At 42.5% G+C, this 20,140-nt stretch overlaps 1 protein-coding gene across 2 annotated transcripts; it reads left to right on the top strand.

Annotated features, from left to right (window-relative positions):
* The first annotated feature begins 7 nt into the window (after positions 1 to 7).
* Positions 8 to 19,178, top strand: LOC309352754 (lung adenoma susceptibility protein 2). Of its 2 annotated transcripts, XM_081881538.1 has the most exons (8): positions 11 to 150; positions 2,211 to 2,541; positions 4,285 to 5,043; positions 6,579 to 6,729; positions 11,978 to 12,083; positions 12,385 to 12,516; positions 14,980 to 15,050; positions 17,581 to 19,178. In XM_081881538.1, exons 2-8 carry the CDS (start codon positions 2,256 to 2,258, stop codon positions 17,639 to 17,641), a joined length of 1,566 nt encoding a protein of 521 aa, XP_081737664.1. In that variant the 5' UTR covers positions 11 to 150; positions 2,211 to 2,255; the 3' UTR covers positions 17,642 to 19,178. The 2 variants fall into 2 exon arrangements, with proteins under 2 accessions (XP_081737665.1, XP_081737664.1); XM_081881539.1 differs by lacking the exon at positions 2,211 to 2,541 and having other exon boundaries at positions 8 to 150.
* The last annotated feature ends 962 nt before the right edge of the window (positions 19,179 to 20,140 follow it).

Here is a 20,140-nt window from a genome sequence, read left to right as displayed (position 1 = left end):
CGAACGCCGGGCAGTCGCGGTGCCGCCCGGCCGCAGCGATGGAGCATGCGCAGTGGAGCGCTAACGGCGCCATTTTGGGAAGAGGCGGCATTTTTTCCCCCCCGTTTCAAACGTTTTGCGGGCGAGAGGAGGAGGCGCCGACCGAAGCGGGTAAGCGGCTCTCTCCCTCGGGGCGAAGAGGGTGGGGAGTCGCCAGACACGCGTTATTGCCCGGCGGCGGGTTCACACGCGGTGAGGCGACGCGCGACGGTCCGCGGAAACACGCGTGTCGCGGGTTCAGACGTGCGCGCCCGCATCTTGCGCCCCTCGCGCGAGAATCGTCCGCTTTCGACCCTCTGAGGAGGATTGAGGGAGATTTCGGGGAGATGGATGTGGGTTCCGAATCCGTACTAGGGCTAGGCCAAAATTTAGCCTCTAGCCCAGTGTTTCCCAACCTTTGGTCTTTGGCAGTTTTTGGACCACAGTTCCCATCATCCATGACCACTGGTCTTCCTAGCAAGGGATGATGGGAGTTGTAGTCCAAAAAGAGATGGAAACCCAAGGTTGGGAAATGCTGCTCTAGCCTACCTTACAGGGCTGTTGTGAGGGTGACATTGGGAGGAGGAGAACCACGTGCGCCATCCCGAGCTCCTTGGGAGATAAAGGCACCACGTATAGAAATGAAATAAAATAAGTAAAATAAGCAGTTATTGGGGAAAAGTAAAAATGTAACAAATAAAATAGTTGCATGCAATAAGTAAAATAAATTATTATTATTATTATTTATTGAATTTATATACCACCCTATACCTGGGGGTCTCAGGGCGGTTCACAGAGTAAAATCGATATAAAACCACAAAATACATAATAAAAATAAAAACAACCCAATAGCCCCCCCCCACACACAAAAAGCACATTTTAAAAGGGCATAGGGATGTAAATCAGATCAACCAAAGGCCTGGTTAAAAAGGAACGTTTTTGCCTGGCGCAAAATAAGTAAAATAAACAGTTATTGTGAAAAAAAGAAAAAAATGTAATAAAATAGTTATTGGAAAATTCTTATAAGAAGCAGTCAAGCTTCTTGTGATGCATTAAGGAAGACCTGATTCAGTCCAGCCCATGCCTGCTTCTATTTGTGTTTTTACATACAGTTCAAAAAGAATAAGAATAAAAGGAGAAAAATTAAAACCACGGTAATCCAAGGGGACACAACAGAAAACACCGAAGGGCTTCCCTTCCTCTCCTTCTCTGGCGTCTTCTCTTTTCCCTCCCTTCTGCATACAGTGGTACCTTGGTTTACGAGCCTAATCCGTTCCGGAAGTCCGTTCTTAAACCAAAGCGTTCTTAAACCAAGGCGTGCTTTCCCATAGCAGTGGGGGACTCAATTTACAAATGGAACACACTCAACAGGAAGCAGAACATGTTCTGCTTCCAAGGCAACGTTCACAAACCAAAACATCTACTTCCGGGTTTGCAGCGTTATTAATCCAAGTTGTTCATAAACTAAGCTGTTCTTAAACCAAGGTACCACTATATTCCGAGTTGCTTCCAGGTGGGAGGATGGATAGGACCATAAAGTTTATGTGAACTTTGGTTGGATTCCGGCTTCTTGTACTTACCTGGGAGCAAGTAAAGCTTTGGCATAGGTGTGCCTGGGGTTTTGCTGCTGCTGCCTTAGCAGGAGGACCTACTTAAATAGCATGTCACTCACCTGGGAGGATTCGATTGGATTTGATATTTGTGTCCTGCTTCTCCAACAACAAACATTGAGTTCAGAGTGCCCAGCTTGTAAGAAACCAAAACATGTTTTCAGCGTCTGTTTGTCTCGGGAGACAATGGAGGAGTGTGCCTTTGCAGGGGAGGTCAAGCTTGCAGCATCGGCTGTGTCTGTAACGACTGATACAGGAAAGTCATGATTTGCTGCAGCTGGGGCAGATGAAAGTATCCTGTTCTTCTGCTGCAGATGCAGCATGGTTTTCTTCTCTCTGCACTCGTTGGTCCTCTGGTCACTGCTGTGGATACACAACCTGGCTGTCTGTCTCCAGGCACTACAATCCTGCAAGGGATTCCCATATGGTGGGATTAATGTTGTCAGCCTTCATGTCACACTTTCAAACAGGCTTTGTAACAGAGAGTCGGTCCGGCAACAGGTCTGGCTTCTGAATCCACAACATTTATTAATTCTCAGCATGGCTGACTCACTGGTTTTCTCACTTGCTGTCATTTTTCAGAAACATGTCTAGCGGTTCCAGGAATCCAATTTGGTGAAATGTGTAATGGCTTGCTTGATTAAAAAAGGCAGCGTCTACTCTCCGGAATCAACTGTTTCTTGTCTTCTGGCAGATTGTAGCCTTAGCAATAGTAGTTGCTCCTTGAAATCCCACAGTTCAATTCAGTACAATGACAGGCTCTATAGGTCTGCATCTCAAGCATTGGAGGCCTATATTGAAGATTTCGATCTCAGCCTTGCGTCGCCAGAAGTAAGACCTGGAAAAATCTGCATTAGACAGAGTACTCGTAAAGACCTAAGGTCCTCGGAGGACAGTTTCAAGTGCAAATATGGTATGTGAGTGTTAATTTCATTTGTGTAGAATGTGTCAGGCAAAACCTTGGTCCCTGTGAAGGGTCACTGGAGAGTGGCAGCTGATGCACATTTCTTATTGCTTAGCTTACATAATTTTGATCTTATTTGCATTTCCTATCTTGTGATGCTTAGGCGGCTTCCAGTGAGAGATAAGTGGCAAGTTTGTATATAGGATTAAAGTGAAATATAACACTCCACAAATGAGAGACATTGTAATAACATTAATAACTTCGTAACATTGCTTAAGAAAGGGGTCATATTTCTGTTATAGCAGCTACTAGTCATTTCTTTTATACATTCATGTTAGATGATGTGAATAATTTAGCAGATGATATAACTAGTTAAGACTAACTTAAGTGTTTTGTTTAAGCAATGGAGGTATTTTTATACTGCTTTTCATACAATTATTGCCTTTTAAAGTGGCTGTCATCAGTAATAAAAGAGAGGGGCTGTCATCATTAGACTTACAAGCTAAAAAGAGAGAGACACTAAAAAGGGGGAGTGGATGGAAAAGGTAGAAGAGGGTGCTCAGTTCTTCAAGGGTAGAACAAAGTGGGCATTTATATCCAGGCCAGGCCAGGTTGATTTTCCCTTGCTGGTGCTCTTGCTTGAATACCAGTTACTTGTTGGTCAGATTGTACTTTCCCCTTGTTTCTGCAATTCAAGAGCAACATGCTTTCAGGCAAGGAGAAGGAAGCAAGCTCTCTGCAGCTGCTCCTTCTGTGGTGATGGATGGGACCAGATTGGTCCCTCGTTTGCCTTGATATTATACCAGGGAGGCAGCGTCCCAGTGCCCCTCAGCCACATCGCTGGAGGCAGAAGCCAGTGTTTTCTTGCCTTCTGCTTTACAGTCCCAGGACAGCTATCAGCTGGATTTGCATGATCTTTCAGGTGGGAGAGGGGGAAGTGACAACACAGAACTTAGAATTGTAGCCTGAAAGTTTCGGGCATGTGGCTTTTAGTTAGTGAAGAACTGATCATACAAACAGTGAACAGTTTTGTTGCACATGAGTAATATGTCTGATTAAGCATTTTCATAGGAAGTGGCTGTTTCTATGAGCAAAGATATCTGCATTTGCTGGCTGCACCCCTCAAAGAAGCAGCCGTTCCAACTTCCGTGAGAATTTTAATGGACATTATGTTATTCTTGCAAGTAGATCACTCTTGTGTGCAGTTATTTGCACTATGTCTTCTCATAAGCAATTCCCACAGAGTTCATTGAGCAACCTTAATATATTTCTAGTAAAATTGCACCTTTCTAACATATTTTAGCAGGGACGTGGGGGGTGCTGTGGGTTAAACCACAGAGCCTAGGACTTGCCGATCAGAAGGTCGGCGGTTCGAATCCCCACGATGGGGATGAGCTCCCATTTCTCGGTCCCTGCTCCTGCCAATCTAGCAGTTCCAAAGCACGTCAAAGTGCAAGTAGATAAATAGGTACTGCTCCGGCGGGAAGGTAAACAGCGTTTCTGTGTGTGGCTCTGGTTCACCAGAAGCAGCTTAGTCATGTTGGCCACATGACCTGGAAGCTGTAAGCCGGCTCCCTCGGCCAATAAAGCAAGATGAGGCCGCAACCCCAGAGTCGGCCACGACTGGACCTAATGGTCAGGGGTCCCTTTACTTTACCTAACATCTTTTAAATGAGTTTATGTTGCTGGTTGTTGTTTTTTACAGTTTTTTAATGTGACATCTCTCTCTCTCTCTTACTTCTTGTTTTTCAGCTTTGGAGAAATTTGAGCAGCAAGCCATTTTAGGTTCAGTTGTGCCCCATCTGAGGAGAAAAAATGCCTATAATGCAGATATGCTTAGTCTCACTACCGATGATCTTTTAGCATTCCCTGCAGATGGTTCTTTACCTTTTATCCATGCTGCTGCCTTAAGACCTGTGCCTCAAAGTATCAACCAGAACAGGAAGTCGTTGACAGCATCTGCTTCCTGTGCTCATCAGGATTCATTCTTTGGCAATAAAAAAGTATTGAATTTTCCTGAAAATTCAGGTTCCCTTTCATATCAACACTCTAGCAGAAATGTGTACACACAACACAGATTTCAGAGATATGACTCTGGGCATTCTGTGAAGGACCACCTCATGGAAGAAGACAACTCAGAGTCTGTATTTCATACGAACTATCCAAGGTGGCTTACAAGCCAGAAATCTGACCTAAGTGTTTCAGGGATAAGCAGCATTCCCAGTTTCAAGTATCCAGCCTGGCTGAAGAGTCATAATCTCTTGCCGGAGTCAAGCAATGAAAGTTCTACCTGGGCACCAGGTGGAGAGGACGGTACCACATTTTTGGAAAATAGCAAGACACTGATGAGGAGTCAGAATGATGTGGAAAGGTCAAACCATCCTGGATGTCCTGGACATAACAATTTGTTGGACCAACAACATGAGCATGAAGTTCAGAGAAACTGCCACTATGATATTCCAAGTGCCTATTTCACACCTCAGGGCTTAAAACATAGGCATTCAATTACAGGTAACTCACAGGTGCACTTCATTTGGTGGTCAACAAAGTTTTTGAAGCATGTGGTGATCATGAATCCAGACTGTTTCTTACATGTTTTCATAGAGAGTAAAACAACTTTCTGCTACCTTATACCCATTGGCCTGATTCAGAAACAATACTGCCCAATCCCTAGCCATGGTTGGGTGTCAGTAGTGTAAGCTCACCTGCTCCTCCTGACTTCCATTATAATATCTGAGTTAACCATAGTTAGCATATGGTGAAGCTGTGTTTTCACTAACCATAGTTAACACCAAACCACAATTTAAAACCATGATTTTAAGTGGATCTCTAAATGGTGGTTTGGACTTACTGTGATTAGAAATAATCAGAATTTAAAACAGCAGCAGAGATTATGATAGAAACTAATAAAACCTATGCATTATTTAAAAACTTGGGAAACTGCATGGTTTTAGCTTGTTTTTCATAATGAAATATTCTGTAATAAATTATTTTATTGTTGGGAGTACTTTAAATCTTATTTGATCTATAACTTTTATCTGTAAGCTGCCCAGAGTTTGATTTTTATTACAGAAAGCATGATACAGTATAAGTCAGTAAGAGAAACGTTGCAAATTCTGACATGCCATTCTGAAATTGGAGGAACAGCCAGTATTTTCTAATTGGCTGTGGCTAGACTCACTCACTTTGTCAATTAGATGGGTCAGTCTAATTGACAAAGGCCTCTTAAGTATATTCATAACGCCATTCGGGGTGTTGAGGTCTGTGACATTTTTGTGCCACTGTCAAATGCATACAAAAACAGCGGCCATTCATGACAGCAGTAATTAGCATGGCTGCTGTTGCCAATGATCACTGTTCTTATCTTCTATACATTTGACCTAAGATAAGAACAGTGACCATTCATAACAGCAGTCTCACTAATTACTGATGTTATGAATGGTCACAGTCCTGATCTTGTATACATTTGTCCTTTGCATAACTGTCAAAGGCCTACTGGATTCCACTTATTTCATGGCCTTTGGTCCTGCTGTTTACATTTTCTCTCTCTTACCCAGTGTTTGTCTCTGTCTGCCAAATGAGGATAACATTTCACACACGCCTAACCCTGCTTCCTTGTAAGCCCCATTTAAATCAAAATGACTTACTCCTGAAGAGACATAGTTATGAATGGACTGTGCCCTTACTTTAACACAGTATACTTCTTTTTATTGTAGCAGATCTTCTCAACACAAAACTGTTATAACTTTAGATACGTATGTTTATTTTGATTAACATGCAGTACAGTCATACCTTGGTTGATGAACGGAATCCGTTCCGGAAGTCCATTGGACTTCCAAAACATTCGCAAATCAAGATGCGGCTTCCAATTGGCTGATTGGCCCCCAAAACAATGCCAACAGCCGAAATGGATGTTCAGGTTCTAAAGAACGCTCGCAAACCGGAACACTCACTTCTGGGTTTGCCATCCAAGGTACAACTGTATACACCAGATGTGAATTCAAGGTGTCTTGCATTTAATTGCTATTTTCAATAAATGATTTCAGATGAGGGTACTGATCTAATACTTCAGAAGACAAGAGGGACTCAGGAGACTTCTGCTGACGAATTAAGGAATGCGCTGAAAAATGATGGCAGCCCTTGTACAGTGGATGTGTTAGAAGCCGAAAGATCATGGGATAATGTTCCTATTGGTTTGTGAGTAAACAAGACATACACATAGCTTTGTTATGAAAGCATAGCAGGGATATATCAGTTTAACGTTCAAGAGTATGGTTACTGCACCATCTTAGTTTGTACAGCAGACCTCCAACCGGCCTGAGCATGGGAAGTACATAGGGACAGTCTTCTGCAATGAACTCCCGGTATTTTTCAGAAGACATAATAAGTGCTGGATCAGGCTAGTGGCCCATCTAGCCTGGCATCCAGTTTCCCACAGTGACTAAATGCCTACAGGAAGCCCATATTCAGACCAGTGTTAGAAACTCAGATATCTAAGCTGATCGCCAAATGGAACCTTAAATCTGGGTTATGGTAGCCACAATGGAATGTCTAGGTGCCTTTTCTGCTGTGATTTTTTTTAAAAAAAAGTATTACTAATTTCATTTCTAAACCACTTTTTATTTTAAAGGGAAAAAATCTCAAAGCTGTTTGTTGTTGTTGTTTAGTCGTTTAGTCGTGTCTGACTCTTCGTGACCCCATGGACCAGAGCACGCCAGGCACTTCTGTCTTCCACTGCCTCCCGCAGTTTGGTCAGGCTCATGTTTGTAGCTTCGAGAACACTGTCCAACCATCTCATCCTCTGTCGTCCCCTTCTCCTTGTGCCCTCCATCTTTCCCAACATCAGGGTCTTTTCCAGGGTGTCTTCTCTTCTCATGAGGTGGCCAAAGTATTGGAGCCTCAGCTTCAGGATCTGTCCTTCCAGTGAGCACTCAGGGCTGATTTCCTTCAGAATGGATACGTTTGATCTTCTTGCAGTCCATGGGACTCTCAAGAGTCTCCTCCAGCACCATAATTCAAAAGCATCAATTCTTCAGCGATCAGCCTTCTTGATAGTCCAGCTCTCACTTCCATACATCACTACTGGAAAAACCATGGCTTTAACTATACGGACCTTTGTTGGCAAGGTGATGTCTCTGCTTTTTAAGATGCTGTCTAGGTTTGTCATTGCTTTCCTCCCAAGAAGCAGGCGTCTTTCAATTTCGTGACTGCTGTCACCATCTGCAGTGATCATGGAGCCCAAGAAAGTAAAATCTCTCACTGCCTCCATTTCTTCCCCCTCTGTTTGCCAGGAGCTGATGGGACCAGTGGCCATGATCTTCATTTTTTTGATGTTGAGCTTCAGACCATATTTTGCGCTCTCCTCTTTCACCCTCATTAAAAGGTTCTTGAATTCCTCCTCACTTTCTGCCATCAAGGTTGTGTCATCTGCATATCTGAGGTTGATGATATTTCTTCCGGCAGTCTTAATTCCGGCTTGGGATTCATCCAGTCTAGCTTTTCGCATGATGAATTCTGCATATAAGTTAAATAACCAGGGAGACAATATACAGCCTTGCCGTACTCCTTTCCCAGTTTTGAACCAATCAGTTGTTCCATATCCAGTTCTAACTGTAGCTTCTTGTCCCACATAGAGATTTCTCAGGAGACAGATGAGGTGATCAGGCACTCCCATTTCTTTAAGAACTTGCCATAGTTTGCTGTGGTCGACACAGCCAAAGGCTTTTGCATAGTCAATGAAGCAGAAGTAGATGTCTTTCTGGAACTCTCTAGCTTTCTCCATAATCCAGCGCATGTTTGCAATTTGGTCTCTGGTTCCTCTGCCCCTTCGAAATCCAGCTTGTACTTCTGGGAGTTCTCGGTCCACATACTGCTTAAGCCTGCCTTGTAGAATTTCAAGCATAACCTTGGTAGCGTGTGAAATGAGTGCAATTGTGCGGTAGTTGGAGCATTCTTTGGCACTGCCCTTCTTTGGGATTGGGATGTAGACTGATCTTCTCCAATCCTCTGGCCACTGCTGAGTTTTCCAAATTTGCTGGCATATTGAGTGTAGCACCTTGACAGCATCATTGTTTAAAATTTTAAATAGTTCAGCTGGAATATCATCACTTCCACTGGCCTTGTTATTAGCAGTGCTTTCTAAGGCCCACTTGACTTCACTCTCCAGGATGTCTAGCTCAAGGTCAGCAACCACACTACCTGGGGTGTACGAGACATCCATTTCTTTCTGGTATAATTCCTCTGTGTATTTTTGCCACCTCTTCTTGATGTCTTCTGCTTCTGTTAGGTCCTTTCCAGTTTTGTCTTTTATTATGGTAATCTTTGTACGAAATGTTCCTTTCATATCTCCAATTTTCTGGTTTTTCCCATTCTATTGTTTCCCTCTATTTCTTTGCATTGCTCATTTAAGAAGGCCTTCTTGTCTCTCCTTGCTATTTTTTGGAAATCTGCATTCAATTTCCTGTATCTTTCACTATCTCCCTCGCATTTTGCTTGCCTTCTCTCCCCCGCTATTTGTAAGGCCTCGTTGGACAGCCACTTTGCTTTCTTGCCTTTCCTTTTCATTGGGATGGTTTTAGTTGCTACCTCCTGTATAATGTTACGAGCCTCCATCCATAGTTCTTCAGGCACTCTGTCCACCAAATCTAAATCCTTAAACCTGTTCCTCACTTCCACTGTGTATTCATAAGGGATTTGAGTTAGGTTGTATCTTACCGGCCCAGTGGTTTTTCCTACTTTCTTCAGTTTAAGCTTGAATTTTGCTATAAGAAGCTGATGATCTGAGCCACAGTCAGCTCCAGGTCTTGTTTTTGCTGACTGTATAGAGCTTCTCCATCTTTGGCTACAGAGAATATAATCAATCTGATTTCGATGCTGCCCATCTGGTGATGTCCATGTGTAGCGTCGTCTCTTGTGTTGTTGGAAAAGCGTGTTTGTGATGACCAGCTTGGTCTCTTGGCAGAACTCTATTAGCCTTTGCCCTGCTTCATTTTGAATTCCAAGGCCAAACTTGCCAGTTGTTCCTTTTATCTCTTGACTCCCTACTTTAGCATTCCAATCCCCTATAATGAGAAGAACATCCTTCTTTGGTGTCATTTCTATAAGGTGTTGTAAGTCTTCATAGAATTGGCAATTTCAGTTTCTTCAGCACCAGTGGTTGGTGCATAAACTTGGATTACTGTGATGTTAAAAGGTCTGCCTTGGGTTCGTATCGAGATCATTCTATCATTTTTGAGAATGCATCGCAGTACAGCTTTCACCACTCTTTTGTTGACTATGAGGGCCACTCCATTTCTTTTACAGGATTCTTGCCCACAGTAGTAGATATGATGGTCATCTGAACTGAATTCACCCATTCCCGTCCATTTTAGTTCACTGATGCCCAGGATGTCAATATTTATTCTTGCCATCTCATTTTTGACCACATCCAACTTACCAAGGTTCATGGTTCTTACATTCCAGGTTCCTATGCAATATTTTTCTTTACAGCATTGGACTTTCCTTTCACTTCCAGGCATATCCGCAACTGAGAGTCCTTTCGGTTTTGGCCCAGCCGCTTCATCAGCTCTGAATCTACTTGTACTTGTCCTCCGCTCTTCCTCAGTAGCTTGTTGGACGCCTTCCGACCTGAGGGGCTCATCTTCCAGCGTAATAACTTTTATATGCCTGTTGCCTTTGTCCATGAAGTTTTCTTGGCAGGGATACTGGAGTGGCTTGCCGGTTCCTGCTCCAGGTGGATCACGTTTGGTCAAAACTCTCCACTATGACCTGTCCATCTTGGGTGGCCCTGCACGGCATAGCTCGTAGCTTCTCTGAGTTATTCAAGCCCCTTTGCCACAGCAAGGCAGTGATCCATGAAGGGGCAAAGCTGTTTACAACACATTAAAACATAAAACAATCCAGAATAAAATAAATTCAAGCTTCAAGGAAAATATTCCAGATCATTCTCTTAAGTAACATTTTGCTTTCCTCATATTTATTTACCTATTTAATTTATAGAGCTGCCCCATAGCAGAACTATTCTTTATTCTTTATACCTTTATTGTCAACCTGTGTACAATGAAATTAAACAAGCCTCCCCCCCCCCAACACTCAATCTCTTATCAAACAACACACCACCTTGCAAGTCAATTTTGCTGTGTTATTTTTCGTTCAGGAGTCTAACAGCCCATAGATAGAAGCTATTTTTAGCCTGTTGGTACGGCTGATTATACTTCTATATCTCCTGTCTGAGGGTAGAAGATTAAAGAGGTGATGGCCGGGGTGTGAGTCATCCCTGAGAATTTTTCTCACTCCCCTAAGGCAGTGATCCCTTGTGATGTCATCTAGTGGACTCAAGGGACAGCCCATGATATCATGGGCTGTATTCACCACCCTCTGTAGAGACTTTCTGTCCGTGGCTGTCAGGCCAGCATACCACACTGTGATACAATATGAGAGGACACTTTCTATTGTGGACCGGTAAAAGGAGTTCATCAACTGTTGTTTAACATTATTCTTTCACAAGACCCTGAGGAAATGGAGTCTTTGTTGGGCCTTTCTGAGCACCTAAGTTATGTTGATTTTCCAAGTGAGCTCCTCACTAAGGTAAACTCCCAGGAATTTAAAGGAGGAGACTCTCTCCACACAGCCCCCCCCCCAATATACAACAGGGCAGGTTCCCCTCTCTTCCTCTGGAAGTCCAACACCATCTCTTTTGTCTTTTTAATTGTATATCTTGCTTGTTTTATGTTGCTATGGCCATTGGCTAATGCAAATAAAGTTTATCTGTCTATCACTTTTGTCTTACTAATATTTGGGTGCAAGTTATTCTCTAAGCACCATGTAGATACTCATTGAACCTCCCCCCTGTACACTCTTTCATCTCTGCCTGCAATTATGCCCATTATAGTAGTATCATCTGCAAACTTGATAATTACTGTGGGTGGATCAGATGATATGCAGTCATATGTGTACAATGAGTACAGGTAGGGACTTAGCACACATCCCTGTGGGGTGCCAGTGCTAAGCTTCAGGGAGGTAGATGTAACAGTCCCAATCCTCACTGTTTGAGTCCAATCCCTAAAAAAGTCTTTAATCCAGTCACAGATGGTAGAAGAAAGCTCCAGATCCTTCAGCTTTTTAATAAGAATGTCAGGGAGGATGGTATTAAAAGCCCAGCTATAATCAATAAACAACATTCTATGCTATGGAAAAGCTGTTTTGTTAAGTGTATTTTTTTTAAAAATCAGCCATTTAACTCTGCTTACAGAAACAGAAACATCACCAAATCATAACACAGAATATTAATACTCATTGATACCAAGGTTGTTATACTATCTGATTTTCAGGACTGTTTTTGACTGAAAAAGTCTCCCACTGGTTTGTATACAGCTATGCTAAAATATTTTTTGAGAATGAAAAACTATTTCAGACAAGACATTAAGCTCCAGATATCTGTCTACAGGAAAACTCCAGTACCTGTGTGTTGTGAGGAGGAGACCTTTCCGCAAAACCCCAAAGCAGGCATTGTTAATGAATTTTTGGAAGATTGCTTAAAGAACGTTGGGCAGGTAGGTTAAAAGTGAAGCTTGAGTGAAGAGCATTGTTGGCATCCATCTGTCTCGAGAGACAATGGAGTGTGCCGTCCAGGGGTCCTTTACCTTTAACATATAACATATAGTACTAAAATGGAAAAACAGCCCTCCCAAGCACATTCCTAAAGAAACTTATGAAATCCTTTTAATATAGATCTGGAGCTAAGGTGGAAAATTGCCACTTAAATCACAATCCTGAACTTCACAGGGGATAACTTTTTCAGCTGCTATATTGAGTTCAGTGTCCTTTGATTACAATATAGTTCTTTATTTCCAGGAGGACACATTCTCTGGAGGGAATCATCATGGCCCCGTGGAAGCTTTGAAGCTAATGCTGTTTAATCTTCAAGCAGTTCAGCACAGCTTTAACCAGAACAAAACTGCTGGACAAAAAGAGGAATTGAAGAAAGTAAATTCTTCCATTTTGAATGAGACTCCCCTTTGATGTTTAATTATTTTCTATATTTTTACCCCCTCTCTTGAAAAGACTGACTGAAAAATTGAGGCATAACTATCTAAATTCAAAATGACCTGAAATAAAACCACATGCAGAAATGTTTAGCGTACAAAGCCTCTTAGGTGACTGCTGATTCTGTTTTGATGGAGATGGAGAACGGTAGGGCAAAACTTGATCTGCTAAATGACTGAGAAGGATTGTACAGCACTTGGCATGCTAAAAATGCTATATACAGTGCCATTGCATGTGAGCTTTATTTTATTTTTATTTTTTAAAAGCATACACAAAAACCTACCATTGTGCCTGTAAACATGAACCTGGGGAGTTTAAACAGTGGCCCTTGATGCTACTTGCCTGAGCCAAGCAGTTAGATAATAGAAATATTGCTGTAAGTATTTGTATGTGCTCATCATCCTTCACATACACTATTTCATTTATTCTTGGCAACAACCGTTTAAGTTGGCCGGTATTATCATTATCTTCAGTGGCACTTTACGAAATATAAGAATCCAAGTATCTGCCCTGAAGCGTATACAGTCTAAAATATGATTCAGAGAAAGGTGTGGAAAGTGTAGCAGGGATAAAATAGGAGAAAAAACCATGTTGCGTCAGTTGCTTAATCCTAGACTTTACGGAGCACGGAGATTGTATAAAAGCAGAAAAGTTTGGATTTAATGAGAAATTTGAAGTAAGAGAGGGGGTTTGTTATTATGGGTAAGCACTAAGGCACCAAGTAAGTTCATAGCCAAAATAAGTTTTTTTGGGGGGGGGACAAGGGGGGCAGGCCGCAAGCTTTGAAAGAGTTTGAAAGCAGCAATTTCTTATCTGAAGATTGCCCAGTACATTTTGATGAGAGAAGGTCTTCCTGCATCTTTTAACTCACGCAAAATTAATTGCTGCTTCCAAGCACCAGCACTAGCTGACTTCTCAAAATCCAGCTTTTGGCACAACTCCCGTTCCTTCTGTAACTGTTAATATTTGCTGCTGAATTGTTTCTGTTACGGCTTTACAATTAAAAAGGATGTGCTATTTTGCACAATGGCTTATATACAAGTTGTTTGCCGCCTCGAGCCACAAATTGTAGGAAAGGCAGGATTAAAGAACCTTGAATGAATACATAAGCCCAAGTACATGTAACTAGCTTGAAGCTGTTCCCATCCTTTCTGTTTTCATTGTTTGTGCTGCTGCTGCTGCTGCTGCTGCCAAGGTGTGATTTGAGCCAGGGACTTCCTGTCTCACAGTGTTAGCAACTACATTTCACCAACACTGCAGCATGTTTTAAGTAAAAAGATAGGAAAAGCCCTGTTGGTTCAGGCCCATGGTCCATCCAATTAGACATCCTGGTCTCACAGTGGCCAACCAGAAGCCTATGGGAAACCCAAAACAACGGCAAGGCTGATTCTGTATTTTTCTTTTAAAACGTACAGTGGTGCCTTGCAAGACGAAATTAATCCGTTCCGTGAGGCTCTTCGTATAGCGGTTTTTTCGTCTTGCGAAGCAAGCCCATTGACAGCTTAGCGGATTAGCGCTATTAGTGGTTTAGCAGCTTTTAGCGGATCAGCTGATAAGCGGTTTATCAGCGGATCAGCTGATAAGCAGCTTAGCGGCTTAGGAAAGGGGGGGGAAGGGAAAAAAACCCACAGGAACTCGCAGGAAAAACCCGCAGGAACTTGCGAAGCAAGCCCATAGGGAAATTTGTTTTGCGAAGCGCCTCCAAAACGGAAAACCCTTTCGTTTAGCAGGTTTTCCGTCTTGTGAGGCGTTCGTCTTGCGGGGCACCACTGTATACCTAATTTTTCTGTACTGTGCCAGTGATGGCATATACTAGCGGGCCCCTCATTCTGAATACATTACATTCCCAGAAAATAGTTCGCTAGGCAAGTGTTTGCATAACAAGCTAATGCTTTCCATTAATTCCTATGGGAGCATTTCTAATCTGTGGTACCTCTGATTTCCCTCCCTCCCTGATTTCTGCCTGAAACTTCTGCAGCCAATCAGCAAAAGCCAAACAAAGGGAAAACTGATATGTCTTATCTCACCTGTTTCCTGATTTGTCTGATTTCTCTTCCTCCGTCTATGGTTTCTGCCTAAAATGGCTGCCACCGACCAGCAAAACACAAGAAAGGAAGTGGACAAACTCTGGCTGTTTGAAGTTATCTGAATCAGCCATTTGTTTAGTGACATTTGGGTATAATTATTTGCTTTTGGATAACGAACATTCTGATGGAGGGACCTGTGTTCAGTATATTGCTTGGGATTCTTCTTATATTCTGATAAAACAGTTGTGCTTATTTGCTTATTCATAAGGAAATTTTAAACTTTTTCTCTGTACGTCCCAAGAGAGAAAGAAAGGATGTTCAGAAAGAAATGTGCCCTTGAGCAATGCTGCTAAAGCAAACCTTGCTTCTTTTTCAGACTTTTTTAGATGAAGATGTGGAATTTAAACTGCATGATCATGATATCATCCCTGTAAAATCACTTCAGAGGTAAGCAGGCTGAGATCCCCAGACCTAAGTCTTGGCTCCAAACCCAATTACACAAATTAGTTCCAAATTAATACAGTTTTGTTAAGAGGGCTCCCATGCATCATTCTTGATGAATCCTTATGATCTAATATTGCTGCATGTCATATTCTTATTTATTTCTATTACGTTCCATTTTTCAAAATTATCACATAACTAACAGCTTAATGATTTCTATTCGTGTTACTATATTATTCAACTTCCAAAATAAGAGCTTCAAGTGAGGAACCATAGCTTTTTCTTTTTCATCCTGCATGTGCCACATCCAAAAATCAGTTGTTAGTTTCTTTGCCTCATATGCCTCGCTGATGTTTTCCATTTTCCTGTGGCATTTGGGGCTTTCTCCTTACTCCCACTGCTTTTGTATTCCAGCCTGGTTGGGGCGGAGCTGCAGCTTCAAGGTTAAACAGGCTCAGCTCCTTCCCATAATACTCAAGCAGTTCCAAATCAGCCACAGCAGATCCCTCCCTTCCACTGGCAACTAATTAACAAGTTCTAGACATTCCCCATATCTTCCTCCTACTGGGAAGGGAGCGGAAAGGCGGTGCCATTCCTCTTCCAACATCCCAAAATCCCTCACGCTGCTTTCCTTTCACTGCTACTATACCATTTTTCTTTTTTCTTTCTTTTTTTAAAGGTTATATCTCAACATCTCTATGATTTCTTTCAGTCTTTTTTTTCGGGGGGGGGGGGGGTAGGCTCTAACTCCCAGTGACACCCTTCCAAACAAAGCAACAAGTTCTTTTTGTACTTGTTGTTTTTGTTGTATTGTTTTTGATTTGGTGTTTGTGATTTGGATTTGTTTTGAAAAATCTTAATAAATATCTATAAAAAAACAAACAAACAAAGCAACCAGGCTCTCCCCCTCTTTACTCCTTTCAAGTCGCACTCAGCTTTACATCTTCTTTTAAATCTCAGTGTGACATCGTACATCGAGCCATCCTCACATGTAAAATTCGATATTAGGAGAGGGTTGCCGAATCATAAGTGTAAAAACTTCCATAAAATATCAGAGAGCCCCCCTCTCCTCCATCCACCTCCAGCACAAGATAGAATTTTCTCCTGATTTCATACCTCAGTTGCATGCAGCTGATTGTTTCTCAGTTATTATGTCCATTTCTTCCGATGCGCACCTTAATGCCATTTAAAACCCAGTTTTAAGGAGAACCTCTGCATCTAATGGTGATTTGGGGGCGGGGTTCACATCAGACTGTAAGTGCATAGTACCCATCACCTCCACCTGTCTCAATGCTGATCTGTGCGGGGGCAATTGAGGTGATGACTGGTTGCCAATACCTCTTGTACCCCGAGAAGCCTATAGGGGATTGTTTAACCCTTCCACCCCCATTTTTCAGCCTATGCCTCTCTCCGATGTTGAGAGAGCCATCGCCATGGGGCGGGACAGGAACTGGAAGCCTGTTTGCATGGTTTTTTCTTCCCCACCTGACCATCTTCATGAGGAAGGAAAATAAAGGAAAACTGGGTTTCTTCAGGCTTGAGCCTTTGTCACAGCTCTTACGAGCTGCCACAGGGCTGCCTGCTTAGAGAATTTTAAAGTTGTGAGCTGGGACTTTTCCTTACATCCATCCATCGGCTTCCTTATTTTCTGGATCATGCTGTGCACTAACTATTTATTTCTGAGCCATATTGTTAAATCTGGGTTGGGTATGGTATAATGTAACAGGTTGAAAGCAAGCTTATCTGAAAGTGTAGCCCACTCATATAGCCTTAACTTACTCCATTGCGGAGTAAAAGAAATGCATTGAAGTTTGGGGGCTTCAAATTAGGTCTATCATGGCCGCCTTATAGGTTTTCTGGAGGCATCTGGCCACCGCCAAAATCAGGATGCTTTGGTAGACGGATCTTTTGGGCTGATATAGCAGAGATCCTATGCATTAAAAGAGAGCCAGCAGATCACGAAAGCCTTGGTTCAACACATTGTTATTGGGCTGATCTGATGTGCTCTGAGAAACCAAAGGAAGAACAGCCTCGGTCCTGTATGCCTGAAGGAGCGTCTCCACCCCCATCGTTCAGCCTGGGCACTGAGAGCCAGCACCGAGGGCCTTCTGGCGGTTCCCTCATTGCGAGAAGTGAGGTTACAGGGAACCAGACCAAGGGCCTTCTCAGTAGTGGCACCCGCCCTGTGGAACGCCCTCCCTTCAGATGTGAAGGAAATAAGCAGCTATCTTATCTTTAAAAGACATCTGAAGGAAGCCCAGTTTAGGGAAGTTTTTAATATTTAATGCTATATTGTTTTAACACTCGATTGGGAGCCGCCCAGAGTGGCTGGGGAAACTCAGCCAGATGGGTGGGGTATAAATAAATTTTTATTTTTATTTTATTTTTATTTTAATTTAATTTAATTTAATTTAATTTTATTTTATTTTATTTTATTTTATTTTATTTTATTTTATTTTATTTTATTTTATTTTATTTTATAACACTACTATGCACAGAGATTGATGCTCATTTATCTGTTTTGCTTTGTTTATAGGGCTTTACATCATTTATCTCGACTTAAAGGTCTGGTTGATGATACAAGTGGTGAAGAATAACCAAAAAACAGTTATCAAGACATGAAGCATACATTGTCATAAATCTGTGAACTGGGGGGAATTCCTAGGGCAGTCTCTTAATCAAGGCCTGGACATTCATGGGATAAATACTTCTCAGACTAGAGTGTATGCTCTACTTCAGCTGAACTGTGGTTTGGTGGATGTTCTCTATTGAAAATTTTTAGACTTTTCAAAAACTTGCACAAGCACATTGAATGGGCTGGTGGCACTGAGTTGAATTTGGGGCTCCCTCTTCTTCTCCACTCCCACAGGCAACTGGCTTCACCCATGCTTTACGCCATACCAAGCCTTTGCAAGCCCCCTGCGTTCCGTGCAGCATGAGTTGCTTGGGGAAAGCCAGCTCTAAAACCTTGCTTGAATTCTCAGGTTTCATTGTTCTCCAGCACAACAGAGACAAGGTCCAAAGGATTAAGTGTCACCCACAGGCTATCAAAGCTAACCTTGGGAACGCAGGAAATCAAGATCATCAAACAAGAACATCGCAACAGCCTTATTGCAGAAATTGCTTTTTGTTTGTCGATTCACTGTGTTTACACAGGTGGGCGGGTGATCTTCAGAATACAAGCTGCTTTCCTTTCATTTCTAATCATGCTTGGCATCATAGGATTAACTTTCAGCATAGTAAAAAATATACCGGAGGTTTCTAGGATGGCACATTCTGGGAAACCATAATAGTCAAGCTGTGATGTCTCCCGCTTTCTGTCTGGAAGTGCTATGCTACAGGCTTGGGGAACTATGGTGAAATCCAGGAGTTTTCATAGAAATGTGTATTATAGCTCTTGTTCTTGAGAATGAGGGCAGTTAAAAATGTAAGTTCTCACAAAGTGTAGCCATACGAAGCGACTCAAATACCTTTAAAAGTGCCTTTTCCCACATAGGTTGGAATATCATTTGTTGCTCCAAGACTGTTGGAATTTATTTTTTTTAAATATATAAAGATTGATGCTGCTGGTGCCAGACACTTGGCTATATTTTCAGCTAATGTTACCATCCCTAATCCTTAGTCTTGAATAAAAAATGTTCAGCCTCTCTTTCAGTGCAACCCTAAGCATGCCTGTTCTGCTGTCTAACTGAGGGTCTACCATCGTGAACGTGGTCTGTTGGGCTTGTGGAGTTTTGCCTGTGCTGAAATTTTGATTCCTAAATTTCTAGCTCTTGGTCTCATGAATGAAGGACATTCTTCATCTAACATTTGAGATACTTGGGTGATGGATACTGTGGGTTGCAGGTTGTGTTTGGGGCTGCAGCCAAGAGGTGCTTCCCAAACAAAAAACGTGTGTGCTGCTTTTGGAAACCAGTTTGAGTTGCCTGTTTATAAAGCAAAACAAAAAAAAAACCCCTGCTCTTGGATATTCTGAAGTAGTATATGAATCGTCCTTAAGTTGGATGAGACACCTGAGCATCAGCTGAACAATATTTTGTGTGCTTTTTCAAATCTGTGGTGGGCGGGCTTTGAGAAAACAAGACGCATGGATAAGATGTTCAACATGCTAAATAAAAGTTTTGCTTATCCACCGCCAGGCTTGGTTTAGAAGCCTTCCTGGTGTGTTGCATTAATGGATCCTTTCTCTGATCCAATAGAGCACTAGGCAAGGGGAGAAGGTTTTTCCACAAAATCTGCAGGGAATATAATTACAGTGGTGCCTCGCAAAACGAAAAGAATCCGTTCCGCGATTCTCTTCGTCTAGCGGTTTTTTCGTCTTGCGAAGCAAGCCCATTGACAGCTTAGCGGATTAGCGCTATTAGCGGTCTAGCGGCTTTTAGCGATCAGCTGAGAGGCGGCTTATCAGCGGAACAGCTGATTAGCGGCTTAGGAAAGGGGGGGACTGAAAAAAACCCGCGGGAACTCGCAAGATTTTTTCGTCTTGCGAAGCAAGACCATAGGGAAATTTGTTTAGCGAAGCGCCTCCAAAACGGAAAACCCTTTCGTCTAGCGGGTTTTCCATCTTGCGAGGCGTTCGTCTTGCGGGGCACCACTGTACATGCAGCGAGTTCCTTTTGACTTAATTTCTATAGCCAGCATATTGATTCTATAATTTATATATCCAAAGTATTCTTACCTCGGCCTTCAGCCAGAAAGGTTCATATAGCGATTTACATAAATTCAGCAAAACCCAGACAGTTGCTGCCTCCAGGTTTGCAATCTAAAATCCATGATACAAAAGGAAAACGGGATGAGGAGGGCAGAGAAAAACTGGCACCAGTTCTTAAAGTTACTTAAAAGTTCTTATAGTGACTAACGGGAATGGAAACTGTTCAGGGTGAGGAGTAGCTGAATGGAGTTGGCCTCTCAGCAGAACTGATAGTGTGGGCTTCATTCCTATCTCTCCCTCTTCAGCAGCCTGATGGAATGGCTGTTGGCAGCAGAGGGAGCTGGGACCCAGCTGGAGCTAGTTTCTCAGGATAGTCAATGGAGTGCCCCTGCTTCACCTCCCCCTCTGCAATGAATTTGGAATGCAGGCTGTGTCTAAGCAGAAA

The sequence above is a fragment of the Podarcis erhardii genome (genome assembly GCF_964252035.2).
Source record: "Podarcis erhardii genome assembly, chromosome: 11".
NCBI lineage: Eukaryota > Metazoa > Chordata > Lepidosauria > Squamata > Lacertidae > Podarcis > Podarcis erhardii.
Note: the sequence above shows the minus strand (reverse complement) of the source record. Positions and strands in the feature narration are given on the sequence as shown.